General features: G+C 44.1%; 5 protein-coding genes across 8 annotated transcripts; 3 read left to right on the top strand and 2 right to left on the bottom strand.

The window, feature by feature from the left end:
• Positions 1–1,443: 1,443 nt before the first annotated feature.
• On the bottom strand, positions 1,444–5,392 carry ccne1 (cyclin E1). Of its 2 annotated transcripts, none has more exons than XM_028956677.1 (12): positions 4,443–5,392; positions 4,171–4,223; positions 3,958–4,048; positions 3,813–3,875; positions 3,378–3,535; positions 3,154–3,289; positions 2,898–3,044; positions 2,719–2,814; positions 2,476–2,607; positions 2,038–2,149; positions 1,768–1,925; positions 1,444–1,622 (listed from the first exon to the last, which is right to left on the bottom strand). In XM_028956677.1, the coding sequence occupies exons 2-12, from the start codon at positions 4,182–4,184 to the stop codon at positions 1,506–1,508; spliced, it is 1,224 nt and encodes a 407-aa protein (XP_028812510.1). In that variant the 5' UTR covers positions 4,185–4,223; positions 4,443–5,392; the 3' UTR covers positions 1,444–1,505. The 2 variants fall into 2 exon arrangements, with proteins under 2 accessions (XP_028812510.1, XP_028812509.1); XM_028956676.1 differs by having other exon boundaries at positions 4,731–5,392.
• Positions 5,007–8,673, top strand: LOC114766073 (uncharacterized protein F13E9.13, mitochondrial). The gene is made up of 6 exons (XM_028956678.1): positions 5,007–5,682; positions 5,763–5,845; positions 6,737–6,917; positions 7,034–7,184; positions 7,316–7,443; positions 8,387–8,673. The coding sequence occupies exons 1-6, from the start codon at positions 5,610–5,612 to the stop codon at positions 8,575–8,577; spliced, it is 807 nt and encodes a 268-aa protein (XP_028812511.1). The 5' UTR covers positions 5,007–5,609; the 3' UTR covers positions 8,578–8,673.
• Positions 8,660–11,330, bottom strand: LOC114766074 (tumor protein p53-inducible nuclear protein 2). Its single transcript, XM_028956679.1, has 4 exons — positions 11,199–11,330; positions 10,089–10,250; positions 9,859–9,994; positions 8,660–9,622 (listed from the first exon to the last, which is right to left on the bottom strand). The coding sequence occupies exons 2-4, from the start codon at positions 10,225–10,227 to the stop codon at positions 9,394–9,396; spliced, it is 504 nt and encodes a 167-aa protein (XP_028812512.1). The 5' UTR covers positions 10,228–10,250; positions 11,199–11,330; the 3' UTR covers positions 8,660–9,393.
• Positions 11,331–12,053: 723 nt separating this feature from the next.
• On the top strand, positions 12,054–14,421 carry LOC114766076 (protein C19orf12 homolog). 3 transcript variants are annotated; one of them, XM_028956680.1, is made up of 3 exons: positions 12,054–12,285; positions 12,406–12,593; positions 13,852–14,421. In XM_028956680.1, the coding sequence occupies exons 2-3, from the start codon at positions 12,434–12,436 to the stop codon at positions 14,115–14,117; spliced, it is 426 nt and encodes a 141-aa protein (XP_028812513.1). In that variant the 5' UTR covers positions 12,054–12,285; positions 12,406–12,433; the 3' UTR covers positions 14,118–14,421. The 3 variants fall into 3 exon arrangements, with proteins under 3 accessions (XP_028812513.1, XP_028812514.1, XP_028812515.1); XM_028956681.1 differs by having other exon boundaries at positions 12,054–12,298; XM_028956682.1 differs by having other exon boundaries at positions 12,056–12,185.
• Positions 14,422–15,673: 1,252 nt separating this feature from the next.
• LOC114766159 (protein C19orf12 homolog) lies at positions 15,674–18,248 on the top strand. Its single transcript, XM_028956794.1, has 2 exons — positions 15,674–16,283; positions 17,505–18,248. Exons 1-2 carry the CDS (start codon positions 16,124–16,126, stop codon positions 17,768–17,770), a joined length of 426 nt encoding a protein of 141 aa, XP_028812627.1. The 5' UTR covers positions 15,674–16,123; the 3' UTR covers positions 17,771–18,248.
• The last annotated feature ends 3,039 nt before the right edge of the window (positions 18,249–21,287 follow it).

Genomic DNA, 21,287 nt, shown 5'->3' with positions numbered 1-21,287 from the left:
GAGCCCCCCTGCCCCCAGGGTGAGTCTGAAGAGGAAAGCCCAGCCCCTTTCCACATGCTGACCGCCAAATTAACTCCTCTAAGGGGACAGCCCTGAGCGCGCAATCATTTTTCCCCGAGATGTTAAGCAGAGAGCAACGAGGCGGGGCGCGGCCGACCTCAGGTAACCGGGGCAACGGGTCATCCTTGAAATGGCTGCTGGAGGGCAGGCTAGTATTTCCTTGAGTGGCGATCACAATTACAAAAGAAACACTTGAATTAGAACAATTCTAGTCAAGAGGGGAAACAAAAAGAACACAAGGACAACTGTGCTGTTCAATTGCACATTTAGTGGCACCATATACTGCAACTTTGAGGAAATTATCACTCCTCGTTTGCGTGCGAATAAATAAAGAAATTTAATAAATAAAAATTTATTCGGCTGCAGCTCCTGCCACTCCAAGCAGAAATCAAATTTATGCCAGAACAAGGCACCAGAGTGCTAGCTGGTACGTAATTTAATGAATTACCCTTGTCTTTGCAGCATCTGTTGAGGAAAATCAGTTCCCAGCACACCTCAATCTGGCCTGCCTGCACACAGACTCGACAAAAAGCAAAGCATCACACTGACATCTAGTGGATTGCGGTCTCGCGTTCCCTCAAACTCTCAGGCATAGGCTGCAAGCAGAGGGCACTGTCTGTCAGCGTGAGCAAGACAGCCATTATAGGACCTGATAATCCAATGCACCATTTTGTGAGATGGGATCTGACATCAGCTCAGACCACATCTACAAAATTACCAACTGCACAAAAGACCTATAAACATGTCAAATAAAAGACAATTAACAAATAATATTAAAATGGATTGTTCCTGTGTGAGATTAAAATCAAATTCCTACAGGTCAGCAATGCAAATATATAAAAAGTCATAAAGAGACACACAGACCATAGAGTAAAACATAAAAGCAGTCTGAGTCTTTATTTAAAAATACTATATATATTTAAAAAAAAAAAAAATATAGCAGCATTTCATTTGGGGGACAAAAACTCTGTATACACTCCGAGTGAACTCCAGATCAAATCTTAAATAAGAGTCCACGTTCTGAGCTTCTGAAGCTGGCCTTTCCTCGCGATCGTGTTGGCAGCTGAGCCGCCGCTTCCATCAACAACCTGCCAGTAATATTCCTCAAAGTCCAAATGGCGGCGTGGGCCACGCGCTCGCCCAAAACACGAGCACGCCGCCAAGCGTGTCCTGGTCTTCAGTCCATCTTTCCATCTGTTAAAAATCCCTCCCTTTAGCAGCAATAGGAGCCAACAGCAGCAGCTCTGCATTTTCAGCAGGCAGTCCCTGCTTGGCTTTCAGTCCCACCCTCCCCTTTCTGTAACCAAAAAAATAAAAATAAATTTCAAGTCGGAATAAAATATAGGAAAATGAACAAATTGTGTGCATGATTTAAAAAAAAAAAAACAAAAAAAAAAAAAAAACAACGCTTCATCCAAAACTGTGGTCTGGGGCCTGTTGTAAGCTCAGGAGTCTGTGCTGTCAGGTTTCTCGCTGCTGGGCGGCGGTGTGAGCACTCCAGAAGGAACCGGGGAACTCTGACTGCGTGCCACATCCACCAGCTGGTAGGAGTAAACTTTATCCTGTCAAAAACACGATAAAAAAAAATATGCAATTCGCTTTCAATTGATAGAGGGCCAGTTAGCAGTCAAGCTATCGTTTGGACCAATCCGCTAGGGCACGTAATCGTGCAAGGGTGAAATTAGAGGGGTCCAATTCATTTCTTACCAACAAATCCATGTAGGCTGCATGGGTCTGGATGTTGTGCGCATCAGCAGGCGGGATTCCTTTAAAGCTCTTTAGAGTTGAGCTGCTCAGTTCCCGAATGGACATGGCAAACGGCACCATCCATCGGACGCACTGCTCCAGGTCACTCCACTTAAGACCTGGGGAAATAAATAAATTAAATTATGTTAAAATCAAGGTTCTTACCCACAGACACATGATGCTAGCAATCTGCCGATTCAATAATAAATGCACCAATACTGCTTAGCGTACCTGAGACTTTCTCCACGAGCTCCAACGACGAGAAATGAAACAGGGCCGAGGCGGCCAAGACGCTACAAGAGAACTCTAGGCTCTTAACATCCAGTACGCAGAGATCCAGGAGCTACAGCAACACACAAAAATAAAAAATAAAAATTATTGGTGTTAAAAAATATAAACTCAGCAATACATCACAACATTTTAAGTGTTTATATTGTATAGATACAGGGACATCAAATAGACATTTCTGTACAAATTAAGTCCAAAGTTCAGTTTGGAGTTGTGTTTTGTCTGAATGATTAATGTGATTAATCATACACTGACATGTTCATGGAATACATGTACAGTACCACAGTATATCGTGGAACGTATCGTAACCACGTATCGTGACGTGCATCGCATATACTCTTCTACTCAACAAATACGAAGCAGGGCACTGAATGAAATTACCTCGGTAATCTGAACAAAGGTAGCTTGCGGATACTGAGCGATGAGCACCTCCCCAGTCTTCAGGTACGCCACTTGCAGGTAGATGCTCAACCACGAAACCGGCGTCAGGGGGCTGAGATTCCAGTTCAGCTCCTGCACACGACAGAAGCAGCCCGGATGAAAATGGGCAAACTCGTAACCACGATGACCGAAAGCACGCAGGGAAGCTTGTGTGGAGACCGTTGAAAGCGTAGCTCGTCTTACCTTCATGATTATTATCTCCATGGTCAAGATCTCCTCTTCCAAGCAGGCCCCATCAGTAACATAAGCAAACTGTGTGACCTTAGGAGGGTAGATTTCCTGCAGATACGTGGACAGGGGGGGGGTCACGAGATCAGCAAGTAGTCAGGCTTGTGCAATGGTGTGAACGCCTCGAGGCTTACCTCCATCTTGGCAGCGATGAACAGCGAGGAAATGCCAATCAGCTGCAGCGTCGATTTGACTACGTCTTTCTGCGTGGCCATGAACCGATCGAAGTAGTCCTGGGCCAAGTAAAACGTCTCCCGGTGGAGCAAGTACACCTCGCATACCTAAACAAGAGTATAAACAGATCAAGAAAATATATATATATATATTTTCTTAAATACAGCAGGTCTATAAATGGTAAAAAAAAAAAGAAAGAAAGAAAGAAAAACAAACCTCCATCAGCCAGTCCAGGAGAATCGCCCTCATCTTGGGTTGGAGGTTTGGATGCCGGTCCATGACGCGGGTGTCCCGATTATAGGACTCGTCTTTCTGCAGCAGGTTGCTCCAAACATCTTCCTTGCTCGCCCAGCTGTGAAGAAAGGCCATTTGTTTTAAAAATGAACCGTGTGCCGCGCGTAAGGGTAGGACGCCTTGTTCGTCCGGCAGCGGCTGCTCACCAGAGGTTCGGGAGTGGGGAAGGCCTCGTGGGGGTGACGAAGATATTTCGCATGGCGTACTCGGCCAGCCCCGCGGCGCCGGCCTGCTCCTCAGCATGAGTGGGCGCCGGGGCCCACCTGCATGGGCTTGCGTAGCCTGCGTCGGGATTCCAGTACACCTGAACACAGAGCAGGAGAAAAAAAAAAAAAAAAATTATAATTTACATACACATTATATATAAGAAGCTTCCTAGAGGGTGAAAACAAAAGGCACGCTGCTAGGACCGGCTTTTGAGGCCGCTACTATGGGAAAAGACACAAAAGGCGGCTTTCGAGTTCAGAATATGTTCAGACCTGTCTCCACAACCACCGCATGCGCTCACAACAAAAGCAGCAACGGCACACGGGTGCTAACTGTCGGTCGGGAGCGCCGGTCGTCCCCGACGCGCGCCGTACCTGGGAGCCACACTGCTTCTTCCTGGTCATCTCCAGCACCTCTTCGTCCGGGTCCTGCAAATGCTGTTTGGACACAGAAACAGGGGTTTGGACGCGGCGACGTGTCATTTGAACGTAGGATCTTCGAAAAGGAAGCCGTGCTTACAATGGCAACATCTGCTTTCCTCTTCCTGGAGCGCGCCGTGTTCTCGCCAGGGGCTTCATTGCGGGCCGCACTGCTCAATTCCACGTTCTGCCTGAAATTTGTTAAAAAATGATTAATATACCTGATTAAATTAGCCAAGTGGCTGTGATAAGATTACAGCTGCACCACACCGACTCTCAGGGGGGGGAAGAAGTGGCAGAAAGCGAAACTCACCCTTTGCTTGGCATTGTATCCCCACGCGTGGCCTTTTCGAGTTCTGGGAGACCCTGAAGACACGAGATGAAACATTTTGGGTGAAAAAGAAGAAGAGGAGAGAAAGTATGTTCCTCCCAACCCCCAACGTGACTCCCTCACAAAGCCAGGGAGCACTTCGGGTACGGAGGAGGGGGGGAAGTGGCGACGAGTTCAAATTCAATTTATATAAATAAAAAAGCAGGAAAACGACACTAAATTCTCGTTCGCTCGCTCCGAACGCAGGCTTACACGGAGCAGACATGCCGTATTTCGAGGGCAGAAAAGTCGGATGACTCGACGTTGCAAACTCCCAGAACCCCCCTCCGGTCCCGCCGCTAAACCCAAGAAGAGCCAGAAAATGGCCGAGCCAATAAAAGGTTCCATTTCCCACACACCCCGCCGAATAAAACACCCCGCGTTGCGGCCACGCCGTCGAAACGGCGTCGTGCGCCACCGACTCGGCGGCTACACAAAAAAGTTCCGCGCCCGGCGCACTTTTACTTCGACCGGGACGCTGGCGCTAGCTAGCCGCCTCATACCTCGACGATGCCCCCGCCGCCGATCCTCGCGGTGCAAAAGTGGCGCGTTCGGGCTGCAGCGGGAGGGTCAGACGCGCATCGCGGGTGGGGGATCCGCCGCCGTGGCCTCCGGTGCCTCCGCGCTCGGACTCTGGGCTGGCGGCGCTGAGCTGGCGCGGGCTTTTTGCGCCGCGGCTTATAAACCGGCGCGGTCTGCGCAGGGCAGAGGGAGGCCGTCACGGAGCGGGCGGTTTAAAATCCCGCGCAGCGGGGTCGGGAAATGAGGGGGAAAAAAGCCTTCCTCCGGTCCGAGTAATGTCAGCGGCCGGCGTGGGAGGATTGATTAATAAAAATGAAATAAAATAAGGTCCCGCTCCAGGCGCGAAGTATGCAATCTGTGAACAGGCGGCAAATTTAGTTCGAATATATATATTTTTGCCGGCAAAAATAGGGGGCGTGGCGTGGCCGAGGGCGGGGTTTGGACCCCGGAAGCGTCTTCGGCACCGCGTGGCTAGTCGCGCCCAGAGGTAAACAAAACAAGCGTTCTCGCGAAAAGTACGCGCGGCGGACAAAAATCGCCACGTTTCCCGCGATCGCGGCCGCCGGCGGAGGCGTCGGGTCGGAATGAAGAGCCGAATTCGCCGCGATTGCTCGTTGCGGCGCGCGTTTCGTTTTTTTTTTTTTGCCGCGAACAAAGCGGCGGCGACTGGTGACGGAGGGTGACAGTGGCGCCCTCGTTACGGTGGAGGAACAGGGTGGGGAAGCATTAACCAGCGCCGCTCCTCACCCAGAAAATAGGTCACCGCCCAAACAAACTTTGCCCAGCCATGTGACTTTGAGAAAGAAAAAAAGCAATTTTATCAGCGTTTGTTTTCCCCCTGAAACCAGCCAGCTCTGAAAATGAAGTTTGTGGATCTGTTCGGGCGTTTGAAATCCGTGGTCATCGGCATGATACACGTTCGACCCTTACCGGGTACCGTGTCTTTCGCGAAATATGTGCATAGATCACGCTTGTTCGTTGTTCTGGCTATAAACAGGCGCTGTCTTGTACAGGCTCCCCTTTAAGCAGGTCAACCGTGCCAGAGATTGTCGAGGAGGCATGTCGTGAAGCGGAAATCTACCAAGACGCAGGACTTGTAAGACAAAAATCAATTCTGTTCACCAGAGGCATTTGTGGTGATAAACAGATATGAAATAATAATAATAATGTATTGCATTGCGTATCAGTTGCCATTTTGCAGCAGTGAACAAAGGCAGCCTTGCTAGTCTACGGAAGCCCAGTCAGGTCAGACAACAAATGGTCGTCTTTTGACAAAAAAAAAAGGATTTTAGAAACACTGTACTGTGCAACAGTTAACATATTGATTCGCCAAAACCCCTTTTTTGTTTGTTTTTGCCTACAATTTCCCAATTTATGTTCAACTGTGACATGTGTTCGCTTACTCTTTTCTGAGCAGCAGTACAATATTGTTCTCCATCTGTGGACTTTTGCATGGAGGAGAGAATTTTTTTTTATCCCAAGTCTTTATAGAGTTGGGCAAGACCAACACCCAGCTCTTCTAGCATGTCTTTTGACAGCACTTTAGTGTTTTACACTTTTAGATCGTCCCTCCCTGAATGAGTTACTGTTAGGAAGATGGAAAAACCTCTAATTAGTTTCACTACTGATTAAAGCTTTTGCACGGTGCTGTAAGTGCTCTTGTATAGACAACACAGGCAGGAAAAAAATCTTAATCTGATATTAATTGGGGTAGTGGTGGCCTAGCGGTTAAGGAAGCGGCCCCGTAATCAGAAGGTTCCTGGTTTGAATCCTGAGCCGTCAAGGTGCCACTGAGCAAAGCACCGTCCCCACACACTGCTCCCCGGGCGCCTGTCATGGCTGCCCACTGCTCACCAAGGGTGATGGTTAAAAGCAGAGGACACATTTCGTTGTGTCACCGTGTGCTGTGCTGCAGTGTTTCACAATGACAATCACTTCACTTTTTCAATCTGGCAGGTTAATGTTGGAAATGTTGTCCCTCCCGCAGGATGGCTTGATAATTGAGAACATGCATGATGTCCCATACACTTTTGATGTTGGTCCCGAGGTTTGTGCTTCCATGACCGCTGTGTGCTCCGCAGTGCGCCGACTGTCCCCTTCCCTGCCTGTCGGAGTACAGGTCCTCTCCGCAGCGAACCGCACAGCGCTGGCAGTAGCACTTGCTTCAGGTGGCTGTTGCCGCGATGCTCCAGAGATGGATTCGTTTACGCTGGTTTACCGGCGGGATGTGGAGTTCACTCAGCTCTTGTGTGTGTATATGTGTGTCTGTCTGATTATGGGCCAGGGCTTGATTTCATTAGAGCGGAGGGATACGTATTCTCTCATGTTGCTGATGAAGGACTGTTGAATGCATGTGCTGGCGAGCTGTTGCGATACCGCAGGAGTTTAGAAGCCGACCATATCCAAGTCTTCACAGACATTAAGAAGAAGCACAGGTAAAATGCAGTGAATCCATGTAGACAATATACGACACTGTCACGTGCCGAAATGCTGCATATGTAACGTCTGTTGTGTCTTCCTTTATTGATGAAGAATGTCATAAAAGTAGCAGTGTTGCTTGTTTCAGTTCCCATTCTATTACATCTGACGTGAGCGTTGTTGAGACAGCCCAGGCTGCAGAGTTCTTCCTCTCGGATGGGCTCATTGTCACAGGAGCAGCTACTGGGGTTCAGGCGGATCCAGCTGAATTCAGAGGTCAGATTTATTCATTAAAAAGTGCATTTGTTGATTTTATTGTTTGATTGTAGCAGCCTGGTGGGTAACAAACTCGCCTATGAACCAGAAGACCACAAAGTCACAGGTTCAAACCCATAGTGTAACCTGTAAATGTAAAAAAAAAAAAATAATAATAATAAATAGTCCTGGGTTGTTGCCATTTTTTGGGGCAGATAATTTCTAGACATGCTGCTAAAGCGTTGTCTGTACCTTCCATATTGCTGCAGTAACATTACTAGAGATTAACTTAGGTTTAGATGTGAAAGTAACGTCGCCTCCGTGACTGTATGGATGCTGCAGGCTCATCCAACATAGACTTGCTTACTTGCCAGTGTTTACTGCTAATGTTACCATGACATATGATGTTAGTATTAATGTTATCATTTATTTCTTTCGATGCCTCTTAAGAGTCTAGAGGTTTCACTTGTGCCTCTAATACCCAACACAGCCTGCAAAGCTGGCCCAGTGGCCTTATAAAGAGCAGCCCCGTCTGGGGAGACAGAATGCCGTGCGGTCTGCTGGCCGCGGGCACGCGGCCACTGCCTGCCTCTGCCTTCTGCAAGCCTGCTCATGCTAATATAGACACCAGCGTCGCCGGCTATTTTTAAATCCCACTTCCAGATGGTCTGCGAGCATGCGGGGCTGTAAACACAGGCAGAGGGAGCAGGTCCCACCCCAGCCCCAGCACAGGCCTTCTGCCTAGTTTGGAGGGTTGCCTGTCAACCCCTAGGTACCGTTCCATCAGGCAGGTTTCTGTGGTCAGATGGGGGGGAAGAGTTGCCAGCGGGACTCGTTTCAAGAAATTAGCTTAGGTTTTTCCAGCTGGGTCATGAGCAATTATTTTCCAAAATTTTGCCATGCTACAAGGATTTACAATACTTGTACTATCATGAACGGTGACGTCTTGGTCCTTACTTTTCAGCTGTCGCACAGTCTGTAAGAATCCCTGTCCTGATTGGTTCTGGGGTGACCTATGACAACGTGGACCAGTACCTCGATGCGAATGCCATGATAATTGGTTCCCACTTCAAAAAAGGGGGATACTGGGCCAACGCACTGGATCCAGAGAGAGTGAAAAGGTTCATGGGAAAAATGCATGAACTCAGGAAATAATGTCTTTATTTGGTTTGACTGATTAATGTTCGATAATACAGTAATGTTGGAAATGCACTAGGAAAATAAACAACAACAACAATTTTGTAAAACAAACTTGCTTTATGTGATGCAAAACATTAATTTGTAAAATGTACATACATAAATGCCTTTGAGGCACAAAAACCTGTGGATATTCAGTACATGTAGTGCTGATTTTTGCTTTCCACCAGGAATTGCATACTGTTTTCTAGTAAACCTAGTAGTATAGTAGAGGCAGTGCCGGCCTAGCAGTTAAGGAAGCTGCCCCGTAATCAGAAGGTTGCCGGTTTGAATCCTGATGTGCCAAGGTGCCACTGAGCAAAGCTCCATGCCCACCCGCTGCTCCCCGGGCACCTGTCATGGCTGCCCACTCCTCATCAGGCTGATGGGTTAAATGCAGAGGTCACGTTTCGCTGTGTGCCGCTGTGCTGTGTATGACAATGACAATCACTTCACTTTCATTGTTGCGCTCAGTTTAAGAGCCATGGCACAAGAACGTACAAAATTGGTTTTTAAACACATTATGAAAGTGTAAAGTCTTATTTAAAATCGGCTAAATCTATTTCAGACAGTACTAGTCTAAGATAAAACCAACAAGGACACAAATGCATAAAAACACTTTTTTTTTTCTCTTCACATGTTTGAATAAAGTAACAATAACTTTACTGTAGTAGTCACAAATACACTTGTATAATCCTAGACAGGTTTGGTAAAATCTCACTTAAGAGATGACTACAAATGTTTACGTCAGCTCACTAGTCGGGTTAACAGGTCGGCGTGTTGCAGTGGTTCCGCTCAGTAGTTGTAAAGGCGCTGGCAGGGCTGTTTGAAGTAGCCGAGGCGACGTTCAGTGGGCAAGAAGCGTGTTTTGGAGAGGTTTTGCCTATGGAGGGCGCCTCGGGTCGAATTTCTGCGCTCGGCCTGGGCTCTGACGCGCTGGACGGAAAGCAGTTGAGCGCCACACGACACAGGGCTGCCCCACGCTGCCAGTCTCCAGGACAGGTGGTGCCGTAACAGCACAGGTCTAAGGGGGGAAAAAAAGACAAAAATGCCATTGAGTGCGACTCATTTTTCGTAAAGTTACTGAGCATATTCCAAATCCAGGCCTTGTTCCAGATTTCTCTTTGGTTTAGACCGGTGGCAAAAGAATCACTCCTGACTATGGCAGCTAAAACAAATAGAAGTATTTGATTTGAAGAACCCTGATATCCATGAAAGAAATGTGAAGGTTGGAGGCCAATGAAGCCATTTCAGACTGACCTTGGAGAGTCTGGCTCTTCGTCTGAGCTTAGATCTTCCTCAACCGTCCTCTGGCTTTTCATGTTGCACACAGAGATGCTGGGGTGTTCAATCAGAAGATTATCCAGAGGATCTGCATCAGCACGGGTCAGGTCCTCTACACAGGAGTCACAGCACAACAAATGGCTTTTGAGAGCCTGTTCTGATTCTGTACACCAGTTCTGGGAAACTGGTAAATATCAGCCACTTACCTCGGGTGTTTATGATAATCCATTCGCCAACTTCACACTCCAAAAGCTCCTCACCGCTGCCATCCTGAACACCACTGGGCTCATTAATGGGCTCCTCCTCAGTATTTCCAATGATATGGGCAATTATCTTTCCAATCATTTTGAGAGATCCCAAGAAAAAAGCTGTGATGAACAGAAATATGCTTTATTGCCATATGTGGTATTTTACTGCCAGAAACATTCACGCTGGGACTGAGACCAGGCGCATGTAAGGTGTAAGTCTGTTCCGTGTGCATGTCTTGCATGTGCATGCCATCTGCTGGCTGAAAATCCATCACCAGTTAATTTTAGCAGCATCCATTGTCAAAGCAGCATATGATCCAGGTCAAGGTCAGGGTGGGCATGTACATTTTTACTTCTTTCCTTTTTGAAACGGGTACTGATATAAAAGCTTTAACGACATAGTAGCTTCTTAGAGTCTCGGTAAGGTCATGTTTTTAAATCATTTTCCATGCATGCTCTTAACAGTGAAACAAATCAAACCATTTACAATTTAACGGGAAGCAGCCACACGTTTTTCAATATTAGATATTGCAAAACAGAAATGTTGTAATGTTTCTTGCACAATACCGATGCAATTCCGAATTGATTCGGCTCGATGCCCATTAAAAGTGAACGTGTATTTTTTTGTATTAATCCAGCAGGTCCGTGCCACTCGGTTGAATTTCGGGCCAGCCGGGCTACGTCACCGCCTGTACTGTAACGGGAGATCGAAGACAGGAAGGCGCGATCAGCTGCTGACAGTCGGCCGACCTTAGAAACTTGCATTTACCACAGCACGTCCATTTTCTATATGCTACAGGAACAAAATCGAGCGTACAACAACGAAGCATCAGCGAAGTAAACTCTTTGCGATTGCCTTGTCTACTCGCAGACTCTCGTGCAAGAATATTTCATAAGCAAATCACAGATTAGAATGATATTTCTGACACGAAGTGCACGAACGTCAGCGAAAAGCAAACAGAAACAAAGCAGCTAAGCGAGTTAAGCTTCAGGGTAAAAACATGCAGCAGACGCTTCCGTTTGCACGGCAAATTGAAGAGTGCGAGCATGCGTCGATACATCGATTACCTCCTGCAGAAGAGAACGGGAAATCTTGTCCAGATAATCCGAGGAAAACAGGGATAAACTGCGACTTGGCATGCAGCGTTCCGGACTCGACTGTTGTTTTTGAACCAAGTCCCCGCCCCGTCGTGGGTACGTCACTTAACCCCGCCCAGGGGCGGGGCCACATACGTTCACACTCACTTCTTGTTTACGTTGAATGTCCTAAGAGCTTTTGCACTAGGGAGCAGTTAAGAAAAATCCTTTCACAAACTTGAAATATTGAAATGTGCAGTTCAACGTTTTTACATTAGCCCATCTGTAAATAAAACTTCTAAAACGCTTCCAAAATTCATATTAAAGTTATGTACTGTTAAACTTAATTCTACATATTAATTTCAAAATCAATTACTAATATAAATTACTGTAGCTGTATCTAATATATCAAAACTATGAATGAACACATGTGGAGTTATGTACTTAACAAAAAGGACCTGAACCCAATCGAGATGGTTTGGGGTGAGCTGGACCGCAGAGTGAAGGCAAAGGGGCCAACAAGTGCTAAACACCTCTGGGAACTCCTTCAAGACTGCTGGAAAACCATTTCAGGTGACGACGTCTTGAAGCTCATCGAGAGAATGCCAAGAGTGTGCAAAGCAGTAATCAGAGCAAAGAAACTAGAATATAAAACATGTTTTCAGTTATTTCACCTTTTTTTGTTAAGTACATAACTCCACATGTGTTCATTCATAGTTTTGATGTAAATGGTCATGAAAATGAAGAAAACACATTAAATGTGACCTCTGAATGACAAACCCTCTCTGGTCAGTGTATTTTGCTCGGGTTCGTCCATTACCTGCCCAGGCGCGGGGGGGCGCTATACTCTGGACTCTTCAGGCAACGTGCTCACTCCGGCGCTTCGCAAAAAACAAACTAAAAGTAACTCGAACAACTTTTGTTTGCAGCGGCGAGGTGTTTGGAAAAAGCGGCGCACGTGGAGCGGACGCGCGGCGGGTATAAAACCTTCTGGTTTTACACACAACAAGCGACTTATTCCGCGTTTATCGGAGTGAAACAGTCGCCTGGAGCGGAGCGCTGTTTCGGACGGACGGCGGTTGGTCATAATTGTATGATATTTGACTGTTGGCTGATCCTTTTTTTCACCTGGAATTATTTATACAATTAGCACGTGTGAAAGTAAACGTGTTTTTTTTATTATTTGTTAAAACGACAGGAGCTTTTCGACATCACCGCCGCTCGCCATGTCGCCCAGAATGAACGACGTTATGCGACTGTGCTGCGATCTGTCAGCGGACCGGCAGATGAAGGCGGCCGTGAAGAATGCCGGGAAAGGGGCTGCGGTGACGGGCGGAGCGGCGTTTTTAGGGGGGCTCCTTGCGGGTCCCGCGGGGATCGCCGTGGGTAAGCAGTCGTGCTGAGTATTTTTGGACATGAAAAAATACACATACGTACAGTACAGGCCAAACGTTTGGACACACCTTCTCATTCAATGTGTTTTCTTTATTTTCATGACCATTTACGTTGGTAGATTCTCACTGAAGGCATCAAAACTATGAATGAACACATAACTTAATGTACTTAACAAAAAAAGGTGAAATACCTGAAAATATGTTTTATATTCTAGTTTCTTTGCTCTGATTACTGCTTTGCACACTCTTGGCATTCTCTGGATGAGCTTCAAGAGGTCGTCACCTGAAATGCTTTTCCAACAGTCTTGAAGGAGTTCCCAGAGGTGTTTAGCACTTGTTGGCCCCTTTGCCTTCACTCTGCGGTCCAGCTCACCCCAAACCATCCGGATTGTGTTCAGGTCCGGTGACTGTGGAGTCCAGGTCTCCACTTTTTGTTAAGTATATAACTCCACATGTGTTCATTCATAGTTTTGATGCCTTCAGTGAGAATCTACCAACGTAAATAGCCATGAAAATAAAGAAAACACATTGAATGAGAAGGTGTGTCCAAACTTTTGGCCTGTACTGTATGTGTGTGTGTGTGTGTGTGTGTGTGTGTGTGTATCAATTCATTATTTTCGTTTAATTGATTTAAAATATTGTGTATGCTTATTGAATAAGATTTATATAAAATGGGTTAAAAATCACAGGTATAGTGACTAAACACAAGTACTACTTTGAGAGATGTAGGAAAAGATACAATACATTTCGCTTGTGTTTACATATTTTCTTTCTATACCAAATCAAAAACTAACTTTCCGTAATGCTATTCTGAACATTACAATCTACGTTGGGATAAAATGAAATTATATATATCTGTAGCTCCAATTCTACAATACACATTTATTCTACCCAGTAAATCTTGAAATTGCTGCTGTATTTCAGGATATCTTAATGAATTAAGATAATTTAATGAATTATTATTGGTATTGTGAATGTTCAAGATGCAATTAGAACTAGTCAAGAGTGAAATTTTAGACCTTTCTTTTGGCATTCTGACTAGATGAAATGCTATTGTTGATATCTGCAATATAATTGTGGTGTGTCAATTGACTCTTTATTTTTTATTTTTTGCTAAAATGATGTCATATCTACTTGTGATTAGATTTCCAAACCATATTTGTGTATCCCTGCAATTGCAATGTGACTAGTGATAAATTTCATTGAAGATTTCAGAAATATAATTTCTCATATCATTGCTTTTGCGGCAGGTGGAGCTGTTGGTGGGCTGCTGGGATGCTGGATGACCAGCGGACAGTTCAAGCCCCTTCCTCAAATTATCATGGAGCTTCCGCCACAGCAGCAGCAGAAGTTGTACTCTGACATCATGGCTGTGCTTGGCACGCTGGACTGGACTGACGTGGCCCAGCTGGTAGCTCTGGTTATGGGTAATGCATCTCTACAGCAGCAGGTGGCTGCTGCGCTGATCAGCTTCGTTTCGAAGGAGCTGAGAGCTGAGGTGTGTTATGGGGACTGAACGGAAAACAAAAGCGACAAAGAAATAGAGACCCATATAATTCGGTGCCACATTTTTGACCAACTAGATCATGTATGATATACTTGAAGTTCATAAATCTGACCACTCTTAAACCTTTTTTCTCCAGAAGCCTTACCAGATTTGTCAGATTCTTCAGTCTGCATCATTTTGACAATCTTTCATATTTTTGCCAATGTAATATAATGTAACCCCCCTCCCCCGGTAAAGGGTAATTGTATTTCATACCATGATGTGATAGAGATGATTACTCTGTATTATTGGTATTAAACAATGTGGTACGTTATGGTCTGTGTTGCATGCAAAATGAAGAATTACTAAAGATGTATAGGACAATCCAAGGGAAGCAAAAGTTTGCAAGATTTGTGTAAAATGTGTCATACATGTATGTTGTTGCAGTTTGTGTGTCCCCTTTATTTAGGAGTGTTCACATTATAGAATGTTGAGGTATAGCGTTGTCTATATAATGATAGTTCGAACTGTAGTCCGTGAGCAGTGGCGAAAGACAGAAAGACACATGCAGTCAGACTGGCCAAGCACTGTGGTTGGCATGCATAGTCAGAGAGACCTGACTGCAGCGTGATATTCATGAAAGAATCATCTTTCATTCCCATGCACCAAGAAAGTATGCACGAATCAATTTTCCAGTTCTAAAAGTTGTAATTGGTCAGGAACAAGTGACACCGTAGTATGGAAATCTGCAGATAGTTTTCAGGTCTAGTTATACAGTTAGGACTGGCAACCAGGTCAGAAGGGCAGACAGTTGGTCAGGGATAGGGTTGCAGGGATTAACCGGTTTGACAATTAAACGCAGTGTGAAATGTTGCAATTAATCTACCATTAAGTCTTCCCCAATATTGGTTTAAAAAAAAAAAAAAGAATAATCCGCCGGAACCAAAGACAATGCACCTCAAGCGGCTCATGGCAAGAGAACAACAAGAGACAACCAACAACGGGACTCATCCTCCTTTGAGGTGCTTGAAGTCTCCTGTGGGAATATTCTACATAAAAGCCACACTCGGTGGCCTTGTGCACACAACACGGTCAAAGTTGAAACTGTTTGAACTTTGACCGCTGCACGCCATGACTCATATGGCAACATAAAGAGACCACACTCCTAACTGTAATTGGTTTTAGATATAGTTATATTAATATATATACTGTTCATAACTATATAGTCAAAATGGTCACTAAATATAGTCGAAACAGTATTGGTACCATTACATAAGTGTAATGCCAAATATCTGGAAATCTATTCTTCCTCGTTGGAATTATTATTTTTAGATATCTTTAACATTTAATAGCTAGAATGGATATATATAGTAGATATATAGTAGATATCCACAATTCCCCGTTCAGACATCCACAACATTATTCTTCCTATGAGAAATGACGGCATGTTTCCCATTCTTGTCTATTTGGCTCTCAGATATCCATCACAACATTGCAGAATGAGTGTTCTACAGATCTGCAGCAACATTCCTACTTTTTTTTTTTTTTTTTTTTTTTTTCTTACAGGTGCGTCAAACCTGATGCTCCTACTCTGTAGACAGCAGGTAAGATTAAGAGTGGAGCAGCTGGGCATGTTCCACCAGTCCTTCAGCCTTCTTCCATACTGCACCGTATCCAGAGCAGCCCAATCAGCGCCTGTCGTGGAGCTCAATTAGGTAAGGCAAAATATAAGTGTAAGTTAAGTCTGACAGTAGTTTTATTTGATATTTGAATCTACATTATATATTTTAACAAAGACAAACAAGCATCTGACTTTTAATGTTAAATGATGTCATTGTTACATTTATGTCATACAAATTTAAACATTTAACATCACAATTTAACTCTTATTACACATTACCATGGGATAATATTTCTTTAAATAGTTTTTATCATACATTAGCTTTTGTTATTTCAAAACCATAGCTGGCTTTTGGTTTCCTTTTCTTTCTTCATTCTTTTTTCAAAGAGGCCACTCCCATATCCCATTGCTCACCATGTCTTCAAGCATGAACGATGTCATGCAACTTTGCAGAGAACTGTCAGAGAACTTAGAGGTGAAGATGGCTGTGAAAAGTTCTGTGTCAGCAGGGGCTGTGACCGGCATGGCCTGCTGTGCAGGGGGGCTAGTTGCAGGACCACCAGGGATTGCTGTGGGTAGGCGAGCAACTGAAATGTCTACTTTTCATTACAGAACATACGGTGACCTGAACTGATTCAGTTTGTTCAGTGAGTCACTTGCAGTGGAGGAGCTGTGGGGTGGCTGGGGGTGGCTGTGGCCATATCAGGCTTAATCCTGGCCACCCTATTGGCTGCCACAAGCACTGCATCACAAGTGTCCAAATAAAAAAAAAAAAAGAACAAAGTATGTTTTTTTTAATCATATTTGATACTTCGGGTAATAACAAACATCAAACTTATAGTTGTAACTTCGGGTTACAACTATAAGCCATCTATAAATTAGGCATCACATAGATATTTATGAACTCTGAAATAATCGAATTATTTGCTGTAAATATCACATTTCAATCTGTAAATTCTGTAATTGATTCACCAAAACACTGTACGGTGGACTAGGAAGGCAAATATATATAGCATCCAGAAAACAACAAATGATCATTGAGGAATTTACAACTAAATCTCCCTTTATACCGGCTGTATGTGAGAATGATTGTAGTGCAAAAGGTAGAAGACAAGCATCAGATATACAAAAGAGACATGTGCCAAAATAGACATGTATGCCACCCCAAAATGATTGCAGATCCATCCTGGCCACCCCACTGAAAATGTCCTGGCTCCGCCACTTCCAACTTGTTCATGTGTCACGTTCAAAAGAACTATGAACGTGAACTATAACTCATTTTCTTTTGTGCTGAATTGCACTGACCTCTTTTTAATTTTTAGCTGGCACAACATAAACATAATCTTCATTTATTTATTTGTTCAGTTATTTTTCTTTATTTATTTATGACAACCGCCCATTCTTTGTCCAAAATGAAGAAACAATGACGATGAAACAATGAAACAAATTTTTCTTTATAGCAACGTGCCTTCATTATCACATTGATCCATTACATATGTTTTTTTTAATCAAAGAAAATCACAGACATGAAAAAAATGTACTTGCATCATCTGCTTCTAGAATTGACTGTGTCCAAAATGTGGCCTGTAGAGACAGTTTGCAGCTTCCGCGCATGCACAGTGATACACATCATTTTGGAATCACTTTGTTTTGTTCACAATCAAGACAATTTGTTGATTTGCCTTTTTTTAACACAAGGTGGCAGGGTTGTATGTCTGAGGCAGATTGTGTTGCTTGTTTGGACTTACAACTATCTGTGAGAGAAATCAAATGTATTATCATTATTTTTATGGCAGGTGGCGCTGTTGGGGGATTGTGGGGATGGTGGATGACCAGTGGACAGTTCAAGCCCCTTCCTCAGATTATCATGGCTCTCCCACAACAGCAGAAAGAAAAACTGCACTCAAGTGTCATGGCAGTTCTCGGCTCGCTGAAATGGGATAATCTGATCCAGCTACTTGAATTTGTCAAGAGCAATGACATTCTTTACCAGAAGGTAATCGAGGTTGTGCTCGACTTTTTCAAAAATGACCAGAAAGCTGAGGTGAAGAGGGTCATTTAAAAAAAAAAAGAGACAAAAATGTGGTGAATAAATCAAATGTTATGAGACAAGCACATTTACAACGTCTCTGTGAGCCAGTGAGTACGTTTGCAAACCGGGCTATCAATAAGCAACTGATAAGTAACAATGGGGCCTTGCAATATGGTATAAAATTCATATTGCGATATAAACTGAACCATAAACGGTATATATTGTGTTATATAATTTGATATGTACATTTAAATGTGACTGTTTTTGAAAGGGTAACGTGTGTCCATAGCAAAGCCACGGCAGCAGTTTTGTAATAAACTTTTTACAGATACATCAACATATAGCATAACCGTATACCAGATAAAACAATTTTACGGAAGTAGACTTTCTGTCACACCCATAATCCAGTGAAATACCAGATATTTGTATGATGCAAATGATTATATAAAATCTTTGGATTTGCTGTATTCATCTGTAGACTTTACATTAAAAATATTGTCAGAAAATATTTAAATAACACTTTGCTTGTTAATAGTTTCATGCGGTATTATCATGCAGTCCCTCCAGTGGTTTAAAAAATCAGAATGACTATTTTGCACAGCGCACCAAACAGACTAGGACACCCTTGGTCATTTCCATGGACACTGCACTTAGTAAACCTGGAAGTGCACAGTGACCGGCGGGTTACTGACAGATTGAAGGCTTCTTTAATTTTTTTTATTGGGCTTGCAGTACTTTTAAGACCTTTATATCAAATTAAAATTTTCAAATTAAAATTTTATTTGTCACATACATAGTCATACACAGTATGAAATGCAGTGAAATGCTTATACTCACCTGGAGCAACAAATCTTGGGACAGTGGTGGCCTAGCAGTTAAGGATGTGGTCCCATAATCAGAAGGTTGCCGGTTGAAATCCTGACCCGCCAAGGTGCTACTCAGGTTCCACTGAACAAAGCACCTTCCCCACATGGCTCCCTGTCATGGCTGCCCACTGCTCACCAAGGGTGATGGTTAAAAGCAGAAGACACAATTCACTGTGTGCACCGTGTGCTGTGCTTAAGGATTAAGGATTACTAGTCATTTAACAATATTATTTAAGGTCTTCATTTTGGAAAGTCAAATTTACAACTTTTTAAGGATCGATGAAAACCCTGCCATGTGCTCTTGGTCATTTTCGAGAGGAGAGGATAGGCTGGTATAATCAAAATTTCTCCCGTTGCCCAAATTTATATTGCATACCTCTTATACCACACAGTAATAATGAACAATATAGTCAGTATGGTGCGCATTTCCTGTACAGGTCCACATGGTGGCGCAGTGGGTTTCCTCCAGATCTACACTGTTCACACAATTTTCACCACAATAGTTAGGGAGTGTGTGACTGAATTGTGTGTGTGTTTTGTGTGTTCTGCGGGGGCCTGGAATCAACTGATCTCAGATCTGCTCAAAGAGCAGCAGTTTTCAAATCCAAACTCAAAACATCACTATGGAAAGATGCCTATGAATAAAAACCAGCCAACAGTTTTACTTGTGGATTTCTTCATTATTTTCTTTCTTTATTTCTAATTTCTTTCCGCCATCTTTTCTCCTTTAGTTTTGTCATGTATTTCTTTTCATTTTAATCATAGTTGTAAAGCACTGTTAATTGCCCCCGTGTTTGACATGTGCTATACGAATAAACTTTTTTTCCCTGTTGCTACTTGAACACAAATGCACAGAAAGACAGCATGACTGCAGTCTGCCATGTATATACACTGCTAAAAAAATGAAGGAAGCAATTAAACAACACAATGTATCTCCAAGTCAGTCACACTTCTGTGAAATCAAACTGTCCACTTAGGAAGCAACGCTGATTGACAATCAATTTCACATGCCGGTGTGAAATTGGAATAAACAGCAGGTGGAAATTATAGGCAATTAGCAAGACATCATCAATAAAGGCGTGGTTCTGCAGGTGGTCACCACAGACCACGTTTAACTTCCATGGAGGTGCTACCAGGAAGCTGCCCAGTACATCAGGAGACATGTAGGAGGGTGCTACCTCTGCCTTTTGTACAAGGTGGAACAGGAGGAACACTGCCAGAGCCCTGCAAAATGACCTCCAGCAGGCCACCAATGTGCATGTGTCTGCTCAAACGGTCAGGAACAGACTCCATGAGGGTGGTGTGAGGGCCCAACATCCACAGGTGGGGGTTGTGCTTACAGGCAAACACTGTGCAGCATGTTTTGGCATTTGCAAGAGAACACCAAGATTAGCAAATTCGCTACGTCACAGATGAAAGCCGGTTGATACTGAGAATGCGACAGACGTGCCAGAGTCTGGTGACGCCGTGGAGAACGTTCTGCTGCCTCCAGCATGACCAGTTTGACAGTGGGCCAGTACTGGTGTGGGGTGGCATTTCTTTGGGGAGGCCACAGAGCCCTCCATGTGCTCGCCAGAGGTAGCCTGACTGCCATTATCTACCAAGAGGAGCTCCTCATGCCCCTTGTGAGGCCTTAGGCAGGTGCGGCTGGCCCTGGCCCTCCGTTCCCCAGACCTGAATCCAATTGAGCACATCTGGGACATCATGTCTCTGTCCATCCACCAACACCACAATGCACCCACAGACTGTCCAGGAAATAGTGGATGCTTTAGTCCAGGTCTGGAGGAGATGCCTCAGGAGACAATCCAGGCGTTGTAGGGAGGTCATACAGGCACGTGGAGGTCACTCTCACACACACACACACACACACACACTACTGAACCTCATTTTGACTTGAATATTATATTGAAGATAATATTCCACTTTAATTTTTAGTGACTTCAAATCCAGACCTCCATGGTTTGATACAATATTGATGAAAAAAAATCTGTGTGATTTTGTTGTCAGCACATTTGACTATGTTTAGAACAAAGTATTTAATAAGAATATTTTGTTCAGATCAAGGATTTCTTATTTTTTATTTTTTTTGTGAGCTTTTCATGGAAAAGCTCATGAGTGCTTTTCCTGTACTTGTGAGGTCTGGCGACCTGTTCTCATGACCATACTCCACCCAGAGACAATCAGCTGCTTTCCAATAAAAAAATGCAACAATGTGTAATCTGTCAGTTGATTCTTGTATGTATTCATTATGTGTAGTTCTGAAGCCTTAAATTATTTTATATGACCCCTGGGGTTGTTTACAGGGTGACTGTTTGAATTGTGTGTGCTGCGCTAGACTCTTTTGATGCTGTGGGGGAAAGGAACAGCAGAAAGGACCCATTGACCCCCGCAGGGGGTAAGTACATGTCCTCTGGTAGACAGGACCACAGCCTGATGTCTATATTGGAAACACTGCTCAGAATGAGTCACCTGTCATCAAACGTCATATGTGCTTTTTCTTGTCCTAATACCCTGCGGGTAGTGCCCAGTGTCCACAATGAGTGGCTGTGAAGGAGGGTTCTGGCATCCGTGTATGACAGGTTGACTTGTGTGAAGCCTTCAGCTGTCAGAATGCGGTGCATTTTAATGGGGAAAAGCATCGTTATGTCGTCCAGCCAGCTCTCAGAGGAATTAAAGCAACA

Source organism: Denticeps clupeoides, chromosome 16 (genome assembly GCF_900700375.1).
Source record: "Denticeps clupeoides chromosome 16, fDenClu1.1, whole genome shotgun sequence".
In the NCBI taxonomy this organism is placed as follows: domain Eukaryota; kingdom Metazoa; phylum Chordata; class Actinopteri; order Clupeiformes; family Denticipitidae; genus Denticeps; species Denticeps clupeoides.
Note: the sequence above shows the minus strand (reverse complement) of the source record. Positions and strands in the feature narration are given on the sequence as shown.

What these genes read in the sequence shown, in the direction of transcription:
- ccne1 (XM_028956677.1), bottom strand. An exon ending in TCCCCACTCCCGAACCTCTG is followed by an intron (nt 3,290 to 3,377) that starts GTGAGCAGCCGC and finishes CTTTCTTCACAG; the next exon opens with CTGGGCGAGCAAGGAAGATG. An exon ending in TGGAGATAATAATCATGAAG is followed by an intron (nt 2,608 to 2,718) that starts GTAAGACGAGCT and finishes TGTCGTGTGCAG; the next exon opens with GAGCTGAACTGGAATCTCAG.
- LOC114766073 (XM_028956678.1), top strand. Translation starts at nt 5,610, where the DNA reads ATGAAGTTTGTGGATCTGTTCGGGCGTTTGAAATCCGTGGTCATCGGC. An exon ending in ACACGTTCGACCCTTACCGG is followed by an intron (nt 5,683 to 5,762) that starts GTACCGTGTCTT and finishes TGTCTTGTACAG; the next exon opens with GCTCCCCTTTAAGCAGGTCA. An exon ending in GGATCCAGCTGAATTCAGAG is followed by an intron (nt 7,444 to 8,386) that starts GTCAGATTTATT and finishes CTTACTTTTCAG; the next exon opens with CTGTCGCACAGTCTGTAAGA.
- LOC114766074 (XM_028956679.1), bottom strand. Translation starts at nt 10,227, where the DNA reads ATGATTGGAAAGATAATTGCCCATATCATTGGAAATACTGAGGAGGAG. An exon ending in GATTATCATAAACACCCGAG is followed by an intron (nt 9,995 to 10,088) that starts GTAAGTGGCTGA and finishes ACTCCTGTGTAG; the next exon opens with AGGACCTGACCCGTGCTGAT. An exon ending in GAAGAGCCAGACTCTCCAAG is followed by an intron (nt 9,623 to 9,858) that starts GTCAGTCTGAAA and finishes TTCCCCCCTTAG; the next exon opens with ACCTGTGCTGTTACGGCACC.
- LOC114766076 (XM_028956680.1), top strand. Translation starts at nt 12,434, where the DNA reads ATGTCGCCCAGAATGAACGACGTTATGCGACTGTGCTGCGATCTGTCA. An exon ending in TCCCGCGGGGATCGCCGTGG is followed by an intron (nt 12,594 to 13,851) that starts GTAAGCAGTCGT and finishes CTTTTGCGGCAG; the next exon opens with GTGGAGCTGTTGGTGGGCTG.
- LOC114766159 (XM_028956794.1), top strand. Translation starts at nt 16,124, where the DNA reads ATGTCTTCAAGCATGAACGATGTCATGCAACTTTGCAGAGAACTGTCA. An exon ending in ACCACCAGGGATTGCTGTGG is followed by an intron (nt 16,284 to 17,504) that starts GTAGGCGAGCAA and finishes TTTTTATGGCAG; the next exon opens with GTGGCGCTGTTGGGGGATTG.